General features: G+C 41.5%; 1 protein-coding gene across 1 annotated transcript; it reads right to left on the bottom strand.

The window, feature by feature from the left end:
* Positions 1-498: 498 nt before the first annotated feature.
* casr (calcium-sensing receptor) lies at positions 499-4,571 on the bottom strand. Its single transcript, XM_034140573.1, has 6 exons — positions 4,387-4,571; positions 3,995-4,301; positions 3,002-3,841; positions 2,678-2,908; positions 1,718-1,841; positions 499-1,628 (listed from the first exon to the last, which is right to left on the bottom strand). The coding sequence occupies exons 1-6, from the start codon at positions 4,569-4,571 to the stop codon at positions 499-501; spliced, it is 2,817 nt and encodes a 938-aa protein (XP_033996464.1).
* Positions 4,572-11,031: the final 6,460 nt, after the last annotated feature.

The raw sequence follows: 11,031 nt of genomic DNA, 5'->3' as shown, positions 1-11,031 counted from the left end.
ATAACTTTAATTCCACATCCTGTCCTAGTGTATTTATAATGTGACTCATACTGTACATCTTGTGGTCTCATTAATCCACTTACAAATGGAAATGCCAGGGTTGTCCACAAGTCAAATATTGATCCATGTTACCTGTCTTTGTGTTGTCCGTCCTAACAAACAGATTTTGTAAACTCTTGCTGTTACCGTTGGTTGGTTGGTAGGTTCATAGAGAGATGTAATAAAAAAATTAGCGATCTAATGTAATTTTTTATTTGTACAAAATCTTGTTTTAATATTAATAGGCTTAGTGTACATCAGGGTCATGCTGAAAATAATAAAAGTCACAGGATTCAGATAGTGTACAGTATACATCTTTCTGAAAAAATGTAAAAAAAAGAAGACAGGAAAAGAAGATGGGGAGGTATAAGTGTAAATTAATGTAAAATAAGCACAGACAATTATTGGTATTGATGAAGGGTTAGGGTTAGGGGTGTTTGACACAACCACATCATGCGATCACATGAGAGAGCTCCTCCTCGACTCCTCGAAGCTCAGGGACAGAGTTACTGTTCCACTGCCGAAGCTCATCCTTGGTTTGTGCTTTCCTGCATCGCTGTCATTGCCGTTGGTCTTGAGGCTGATGGATGAGGACGGGCTCGAGGCAGAAGATCCACCAATGCTACCGGATTTCTTTCTTGCAGCTGTATTATGTTTCAGTGTAGCTTTGGCAGCCACTTTGAAAGCGTGGGCCGCGGTGCTGCATCGGACTTCCTCAGTGGTGTTACTGGAGGGTTTGAAGAGGATGATGTAGATCTTGTTGAAGAAGATACATGCCAGCATCCCAAAGCTGGATGCCAGTATAGCAATGACTTCCACAGCTGAAACAAACTTGCCGTAAGTACTAAAGTACGCAGGTATAAAAGAGATCCAAACAATAAAGAATATGAGCATGCTAAAGGTGATGAACTTTGCCTCTGTAAAGTTTTCTGGAAGTTTCCGAGATTTGAATGCAAAGAAAAAACATATAGCTGCCAGGAGGCACGTGTAGCCAATAAGAAACCCAAGAGCCATCACAGATCCCTCATTGCAGGTGATAAAAATGATTTCATCAATGTCGTGATTCCTGTAGCTGGAAGGAGGGGCGTTGTAAAGCCACACCACACATATCATGACTTGGACAAATGTGCACAGAAACACCAGCAGGAACTGCAGGTTCAATCCCCACCATTTACGATGGAGACTTGTGGGGATCTTGGCTTCAAATACCAAAAGTACTCTGTTTGTTTTCACAAGGATGCAGGAGATACAGAGAACAAAGCTGATACCAAAGGCAGGTTGACGTAAACGACATGTCCAATCCTGTGGCTCTCCAATGAAGACGAGGGAGCTGGAGAAGCAACAGATCAGTGAGAATAGGAGGACGTAGGACAGTTCTCGGTTTGTGGCCTTCACTATTGGGGTGTTGCGATATCTGACAAAGACTCCCATCACAAACGTTGTCATGAACACACCCAGTACTGCACATATGGCCAAAGCTATCCCGAATGGCTCTGTCCAGGAGAGAAACTCGATTTCCTTCAGGAAGCAGAATGTGTGGTTCCCATTGGACCAAGAGTTATAGGGACACTTGATGCAAACACTGGCATCTGTATAAAAACAAAAGTAATATGTGTCAGAACGGCAACATTAGAAAGGTTTTACATTAGTAGATTGGGAATGTTTGTCATTTCAATACCTTTATGATTACTGTACTCTCCATCTGAGCACTCAGTGCATTCAAAGCAGCATGTGGGCATACTGTCGATGATCCCCTTTCTGGTACCAGGTTCACAGTCCTCACTACAATTAGAGAATGGCACCTATAGGATGTAAAGGTGAGAAAGAGCAGAACAAACAGTTGTAATGGACGTTCAAATATCATTTGTGTAGGGTTTTATAAACAAAGTGTGACATTATATGGTTTTACTACAAAGTCAGCTGTGATGTAACGGCAAGAAGTAAGGGGCGAGAGGTTATGATATTTAGATTAAGGACCTAAGAAAATGAAAACCCTTAGACTACCAGGATTTCTCCTGATCTGGGTAAATTGGTGTGTGAATATTCCCCAACATATAAACTTACAGACACACTCTTAAACTAATTACACATAATGTGCAATGCGACAGCAGTTACATTGTTATTTATCAGCGAATTCTGCCACTGCCCTCAGCTAAAACAAGTGTTTTAGTATCTTTTATCCGATTGTTTTTGTTTTATTACACCTCACACTTACTGATTAGTTCACTCCCACCACTCTTTGTGATTTTGTTTACAGCTCTGGTGAAACCACTGTATGCAACCTTCCCTATTTGAGCGGCTAGCACTTAATTAGTATTTGCTTACAATATTATCAGGTAATAATACAATGTTGTATTTACAGCTAGTTCTACTGCCTCCAAGTGGACAAACATACCAAATACCAAGTCCCATTGTTGGTCCAAGGGCTAACATCATCTTAGCCTTAATGTTAAAATATGGCCCGGTAGCAGTCGTAACAATGTGCATTTGCAACAGTTTCAATCATTTGTCTTTCCTTGCTTTGATTATTAGGAAGATCATTTCAGGGTAATGAAAAATACACCAAATGACAGTGGGAAACCGAATATGTTACTGTAATGGGGAGATCCTCTAAAAAAAAAAACCCAGTTAGACTGACCTCAGAGCTGTATCCATTCCACAAAATCTGAGTCTTATCGATAAACAGTTTGGCCCCCCTCTTGATGTGCATGTTGTAGTATCCAACCTCCTGAAACAACACAGAGCCGTCCTCAGCAGACCTGTGCCAGTTTATGATGGTGTAGTTTGCTGCCAAGTCTGCGTTCTCATCAAAGTGCATCTTTTCGCCCATACTGTTGGTGTAGTTCAAGTGTCTAAGCTGCTTCAGGACCTAAGAGACAGAACCACACATTTTAATGCTTCAAAATGGTAAATTATTAGGAATGTCATTGCTTTGTTTTGGGGTATTTGTGCAACATTTTACCTGCCATGCTTCCATTTTCTTTAAATCTGCACATGAATGGTTGGCAAACAGTCCTTGTCCATGTGTGCAGATGAGTATGTCCTGCAGGGCCTGTGCAATGGAATAAACTGCAACATACACATTATAGGAGATACGAAGGTGTGTGAAGTCCAGGTATGGGGTCTCAACATTCGTGATGTCTTCTTCTCCAGTACACAAAGGCCTGAAACTAGTGCTGCCATTCTCACTCTCATGCTGCCTCGGGCTGTCCACCAGATAGCAGTTAAAGGTTTCTTCCCAAAACTCCCTGACAAATTCATTATGACTGTCTCTCTTTGGTTTGACTTGTTGTAAGAACCCTCTGAAGCCAGGTATATGCCCTGCCTTTAGGGCAACACCAATAGTCCCCGCTACAACATCAAGATACTTTGGTTTGGCAATGAGAGAGGAGCTGGCCCACGCTTCACTGGCTAACCAGGTGCGATCTGTGATGTTTCTCCTCACCATCTCTTTGATTAAAGGCTCCACATCTGGGCCGCTGGCAAACACAACAATGACTTTAGCGGTGGAGTTCTCAATCCTGTCAACCAGTGCTTGGATTTCATGATCCTCAAAGTACTGAGAAATGAGTTCATTAAGGTGAATGCAGATGTCTCGCTCTTCCATCTCCTTCTCAAACTTCTCGATGCCTGGGCGTCCGTAGTCATCATCTGAAGCCACAGCTATGACCCAGTTCCACTCAAAGTACTCAATGATGTCTGCCATGGCTGTGGCCTGGTAATCGTCAGTAGGAATGGTTCTCATGAAGGACTTGTACTGATTCTTGTTGCTCAGTAGGCGACTAGAAGAGGCATAGCTGATCTGAAACGGGAAAGATTTCACGTAATTCAACATAAAGGTTTATCAAGTTGGTGATAAAACATCCTCCAGGAGACCGATTAAATGTTTTATCGAGTGCACATTTATTGTCGACAACATTTTCAGGATGCAGGTGAAGTGTTTTGTGGGACTCACCTGAGGAATATAGAAAAGACCCAGTAGGTTTGCGACAGCTGTAGAGACGGCAGACCCGGCTGCTCCTACTACTGCAATGGTGGCTGGGATGTGATCAGTGCAGTTACAAAATTCATCTAAATTCAGGGAGTCTATCTTATTTTGGGCCACAAAGCTAAGTGTAGCTTCCAGGGCTTTTGACACTGTGTTGCATGTGTCAAAGATCCTGTAGCCCAGGGTGATGTTAGGCAGGAGGTCACTGCTGTTGTTTATCTCGTCAATCGCAAAAATCATGGCCTGAAGCCAACGGAAACCACGGAAATTGAACCTGTGGAAGCCAAAAAGAGGTGGATTTTAGACGATTTGAGCAGACTCATTCAGTAAAATCATAAAAACCTGTTTCATAATTTTACCTGACACACTGTGTGGATTCAGGGCGAGCGGCGAGGTCTTGGTCTTTGGATGCGACTCCAAAGTGGATGGGGAAAAGACCTCCGAGCAAAATATCCCCGGTCTTCTGAGCTCTCTGATGGGGCCCGTAGGTTGAAATCACATAACTGGACCCCATCACGATCAGGTAATACAGAACAAATCTCATCTTGTCTTTCTAATGGACAGGATTATTTTTCTACAACTCCCTGGAGTGACGGCTCTCTCAGTTTTATCTTCTCCTGTCAATCTTCCTGCTGCGCTGTTTTGCGTTTTTCATGTTTACACTGATGAGATGTCTGACTGTAGAAAAAAGGAAAAATGTATTATACTTTTGTAGTCAAATGGGCTAAATTCACATCAGGTATGCAATACATCCTTTTACAAAATAAAACAAAACTTTGTATTAATGCAAATAAAAGTGGCAATTAAATGCTTTTTATTTCTTGATAGCCTTAACAATATATATATACATTCTTATAGGGATTTAGCAGTGTGGATAAACGTTAGTCACTGAGCTCACTTTCCCACATAAAGCGTGACAGAGGTAAAAAATGGTGTTAATAGCCAACATGACCTGAGGCTACTACCACCTATTCTAACAGGACTACGCAGTTACATATGTTTTGGAGTTAAGCGTTTCTGCTCTAGTAACGTTTTAAGAAAATAATCATTTTAACTTTTCACACCTCAGTAACACTGCAGTCCTGCAGCTGGAAATATCCATCTGAACCAAAATAGATTGTGGATTTACATTAGTGAAGTCACACTCTAATGACCCTCCTTCCTGCGAGCGCTCGGTCTCATGCTGTGGCCAGTGAACCCAGTCACCATGGAGAGAAGCCGTCTGTGCTTGGCTAATACTGCTGGAAAAATGCTGGGGCAGAGCTGTGATAATGAAGGAGCTAACGGCTGTAAGAGCCTCTGTTTGCCGCTTTCACAGCCTAAGTTCCACACATAGCTATATAAAATTGGTTTTAATTTCCTTTTGCCAATATTATTGGTGGAAAGTGTATTCAGCAATAAATCCTCAAATACCTACAAAATACATTTTAGAATATAATCATTCAATTTTCAAATGTCAAACTTTGTGATGTCCTCCATCAGCTTTTTCAAGCGTTGGAATTTGCTTGGTGCTGAGCTTAAAACGTGAGAATTATATATAAATCTGTACTTCTCTCTCCTTTGTTTTTAAATTGTTAGTGTGATAGACATGATGTACACTATGTGTGTACCTGCCAACGGACTGCATCATCACAGAAAGGATTAGGGCCACATCTTTTAGATCTGACCAAAAGTGAAGTTTGAGTTATTTGATTAAAGTCAGAATTTTGATAATTAATTTTGTATTTTTTCTCAGAATTCCGACTTTTCTCAGGACTGAAAAAACCCACGAGGCTCTTATTCTCTTCCGCACATCCTTTCTCTCTTTGAGGCCAATCTTTTTATTATATATGATCCATGTTAAAAAAAAAACATAATAATACAAAATTTAAAAAGATTCTTACAAAATTACAATTTACCTACCTTTTCAATAAAGATAAAAAAAACGTAATGTAACAATGTTTACTAGCAAAGCAAACTCCGCAGTGTGATCTTTATATTTTAATTTGTTAAATAGCCTTGTTCATTTCTACAAAGAAAAGTTATTCAATGATTTTTAACTCCAATTAAAAAGTAATTAAAACACCAAACGTGGAAAATAACATCACACTTACCCCCTGAACTCCTGTGGGTTTTAAATAGGCTTGAAACAGTTAACCTGCAGGTATGCACAGATATGACGGCCTTTTCCCCAAAATGTCCCGAGTGCTGAATGAATTCACTGGACAATGGTGTGAGCTTATGAACCTCTCTCTGTAGATGAATCATTAACAGGGAGAGGGGTAGTCCATTTCCTTCAGCTAATGAAGTCTACTCACAGTTCACTTCACCTAAACTAAAGTCATCACAACCTACAGTGGTAAGATTAAACATAATCGACTTTTAGTACAGCGTTACAAGAATGCAATAATACAAACTGGATTCATCATGTGACACCAGCTAGAATATGAGATGGAGACACGTTGTAAAAGTTATCGTCTACAGCCCTAATTAGTGTAACCCGACTTTTGTGTCTATACTACCACACATGGATTTCTTCGTATGACATCTCCAATTATAAATTAAATCTTCTAAAGTGGCTCTCTAAATGCGGAGGTGTTCATCAGTGACCCTCTACCGCCAGTCAGAAGAGGAGTGGAGAGATTCAGCAGATTGTTTGCACTGAACATGTGGCTTTCAACTGCCTATACTGACCATTCTGTCCATTTTATTGACAATTTTAACTTTTTCTGGGACCGCAGACATCTTTTTAAGGCAGATGGAGTTTGCCTGAACAAGTCAGGAGTGAAATTGTTCAACTCTAACATATTCAACTGCGTCATCAATCTGTTCCCTCTGCCAAGCACAAGCAACAAGAGGAATCAAAACAAGAGAAAGACACAACACATCGCTCAGAAAACCTTGAAGATGTATCACTGCACCCACCTGAGGAATGTCTTGATTATGGGAGACCTATGACACAAATGGAGGAGTCTCCACCGCCCTTCACCCCCCCTATCACCTTTGAGGATACTCTTCCTTCACCCCACAGCTCTCTCTACTCTCGTTCACCCTTTCACCCTTGCCCGCCCTCCTGGAGATCGCTGAACACATGAAGGAGATACAGAGGGTTGGCACCAATTCCTTCCTGGAGTTCAATGACCGCATTAAGACCCCATTTACATGGGAACGTTTGCGTTTACGCACCAAATTCGTTTTCAAAAAAGTATTCCGTTCATGCGCATTCGGCTCATTTAACGTGTCCGTTCACACGAGACCACTGGAAACGCTGTAGTACATATGCCGGGCCTGTAAGTGGCGCTGTACTTCTGCACGAGACCGCTCGAAAGCGCTGGAGACGCTGTAGTACATATGCCGGGCCTGTAAGTGGCGTAGTAACTTCCGCCACAAAATACACCAAAAGCAGCGAAGAAGACCCCCGAGCATGGTTGCCATGGTTGCCCTTCTGTTTATGCCCCACGGTGGATTTATGTAGTTCATGTAATTCTCCATGTCCACTTGTTGCTGATGGTTGTGGTAGAGGAGCTGTAGATTTTGCACTAACATCTGTAGCATGGCCAGTAGCAGTAGCAGTAGCTACTGACAGTAGCTACTGACCATGCTACAGCAGTGAGCAGCAGAGGTGGGGAGAGGTGTGGCTATGGCTTCATCGTTATCAGGAAATGATCGTATAGGGCGTACACACTGAGCCGTTTGGCCCCCCAGAGCGTTCCGGTTGCAGATCTATCCACCTTGGGACCTGCGGGGTCCGTTTCTGCGTTTCCGTTACGGCCTTGTGTGGCCGAACGGGCTAAAAGAAAGAGAAAAGTAGTGGATACAACCGTTTGCGTTATCGTGTAAACAGCACATAAGGCGATACACAGGGTTGGCAGTCCTTTACCCCCGCCCCTCAACGACGCCTACCACAATCACCGAAGCAGAGACACGCACCATCTCCCCCGTCTTCATCACCGTGCCTACGTCAACCACTTCCCCCCCTTCAAGACAGCATCTGCGGTCTCCGAAGCCTGATAAGGATGTGTGTGTACAAAACGCAGCAAACTCTAACTGATATGTGCTGGGTCCAGGCTCAAGGGCGTATGGCACTCTCAACTCTTTCCAGGACAAGCCGGGGCCCTGCCTGCCAGTAGCTTTGCCGATATCTGTGCTGATAGGTAATAGATTGAGAGCGGTGAATCAGCTTAGAAACAGGAAGCGCTCAAACGTTTGTGTGAGTTTATCAAATTTAGCAGTGATTCAGAATCAGATCAGAATACCTTTATTAGTCCCACGGAGGGGAAATTTGCGTAGTTACAGCAGGAAAAAGAGCCACAGACAGATAAATGTTACATAAGTTAAATATGTGACATGCATTAAAAAAAAAAGTACTAAGTTATGATATAATAAAAAATATAATAAAAAATAAAAAGTTACATAATTTAAAAAAAATACACATCCTGTAACAGTTCTTAGGATTTAGCAGCCAGGTATTACACAGTTATTAACGGCATCTATATATATTGCACATCTAGCACATAGTTTGTTGGTATTTAGCAGCAAGGGGTGATATAGTCTGCACTCTAAAAAGAAATACGCCGGCTCTACTTAAATAAATTGAGGTAACAATTTGCGTTGATCTGTTTAAGTATTTCCAATTTAATCGATTATTAAATTAATCCGAGTGCCCATTTATAATCTGATTAACTCAATTAGTTCAGTACTTAAGTAAATTAAGTTGAACCAAGGTAAACTTAACTATGTGCATTTAAAAATAAAAAAGAGGAATAGTTTCGGCGAAAACTAAAAGGTACCATGGGGTCAGATTATAATTTTCCAAAGCGGGTTCGTTTAGCATAAAACACTTGAAATAACTAAAGGACAAGTTAAACAAGAAAGAGGAAAGAAAGGGAGGTGATAGAAAACTATTTCTGCTAAAAAGTTAGCAATGATTGAGAGTCAGACCTAAACATTTCAGATGTGTGTATCACTGCACTGTAACTTTTATTCATGTATCTTTGCTTTTAAACGAGTGTTTTTAAATGTCATTTTATATCATTGCTTTTAAATGAGTTATAATATGTTTCTTAATGTCTTTCATTTTTGTGAAGCACTTTGAATTGCCTTGTGTTGAAATGTGCTATATAAATAAACTTGCCTTGCCTTGCCTTGCCTTGTTTTAAGCATCCAGCGAATCAGTTCTCTAGGAACATTTGTATCTTTTATTGCAAATTTGCCATTAGAAACATGATACCAGGAGCCCCTAGAAGCAGTGGATTGCAACATGATGGTCCTCAAACAATTAGCTGCTTCCTTATGCTCTGCTGAACGCGTCTTCAATTTGTTGCTTAGCAGAAGTCACCAGAGAAAAGAAAATTCACTTTACAACATGTTGACTTACCTGTGGCATAACACAACTCTGTGTCCATGAGACATGAGGCACATGTGACATCCTACAAAAACTAAAAATCTGAATTCTGAAGTCACTTCATAGTTTCTTTAGTTCCATAGTTTAGTTTTGTGGTTTCATTTCTTTCAATGTGCTAGAAAATGATTAAAGGTCCCATGTCATGGCCATTTCTACTGATCATAATTCCATTGTTGAGGTCTACTAGAATAGATTTATATTGTGCATTTTTCCAAACTCACATTGGTTTCTCATACAGCATCTCTGTATAGTATGTGTATTCACTCTCTGTCCTAAACGCCTTGTTGGAGCTCCTGCCCCCCCCCCCCCCCCCCCCCCCCCCCCCTCTCTATGAGCCCACTGTGCTCTGATGTGTGTTTATGTGTTACAACGGTGTTTGTTAGCAACCAGAAAATGACACCAGTAATGACAAACAGATGAGAATGCTGCGTGGGGTCTGGGTGCCGTGTTCAATCTTTTCTCAGCTGCAGCTCCACGGATTTCTCAGCCTGAGGCGGCGGGACGCGGCGAGGCTGCGTGTGTGTGTGTGCCCAGGCTGAGTTCCGCGGTGTCTTGCTGTCTCGCCGACCCCACACCAGTAAGCCAGCTCACACTGTCCACTCCTCGCAGCAGTGAGCCTCGCAACGTCCCTCCGAGTGTGTGTGTGTGAGGAAGTAACGGCTCCGCGGACGTAACGTAACGACTCCGCGGATTGGTCCATATGGACCAATTAGTCCATGGGGTCGTCGTTACGTCACTTGGTTCCCGGAAGAGAAAAATGAAAAAGAGAAATCTCCAACGAGGCGTTCTGGGGCAGCATAGACAGGTATTTTCTGTGTTAGAGTTTTACTCGCTACAGGGTGTACTTTGAGGGTTTTTGACTCTGCAGACCGTTTACATGCATAAAAAGCTTCATAACACACAAGGGGACGGGTAATAACCGGAAAAGCATGAAATGGGACCTTTAAGACAAAATGCCTATTTGGATTCAATTAAATATTACAGGATGGATGTTGCAACAGAGAAGACAACACCTCACAGTCGGAGTTAACTTGCTGCAGGAATAATATATTTTAGTTTTAAATGAATACAGATAGAACTGCCCAAAAGTAGAGTTTTATCACCATCAATAGGTTAGTAGTGGCGTACGACTCCCACATGTGGCTATGTGACTCATTAGGTTATAAAGTGATACAACAGTTAAAATACACCAAAGAATAATGTTATGTTAAATGTACTGAGCCCAAACTGAATCCGAATGCCTGGTTTTCATATTACTGAATGCAGTGGTGGATTTGAACAAAGTACATTTACTCATCTTTAAGTAGCCCTACAATGTTTGACTAGATTTTGGTTTTGCTGTTGAAATCCACAACAATGAGAGAAAAGGTAAAAGACTGGTGTAAGACTGTGTGATGAGTTGTACTGTTTTCACTCAGCATTGATCGTTTTCAGCCAACAATAGAGTTAAATAAAAATATATCTAACAACCAGTGGCGGCCGGCACATAGGGGCGCTAGGGGCGCCGCCCCCGCTCTTCCCACATTAAAAATAAAAAAAATAAAAAAATATATATTTCAAAAATATATTTTTTATTTTTATTTTTATTTTTAATAAACAAGGTAAATTACGGTGGCCCGGA

Source organism: Trematomus bernacchii, unplaced genomic scaffold, assembly GCF_902827165.1.
Source record: "Trematomus bernacchii unplaced genomic scaffold, fTreBer1.1, whole genome shotgun sequence".
Classification (NCBI taxonomy): Eukaryota; Metazoa; Chordata; class Actinopteri; order Perciformes; family Nototheniidae; genus Trematomus; species Trematomus bernacchii.
The sequence above is the reverse complement of the archived record's forward strand: the minus strand, read 5'-3'. Positions and strand labels throughout refer to the sequence as shown.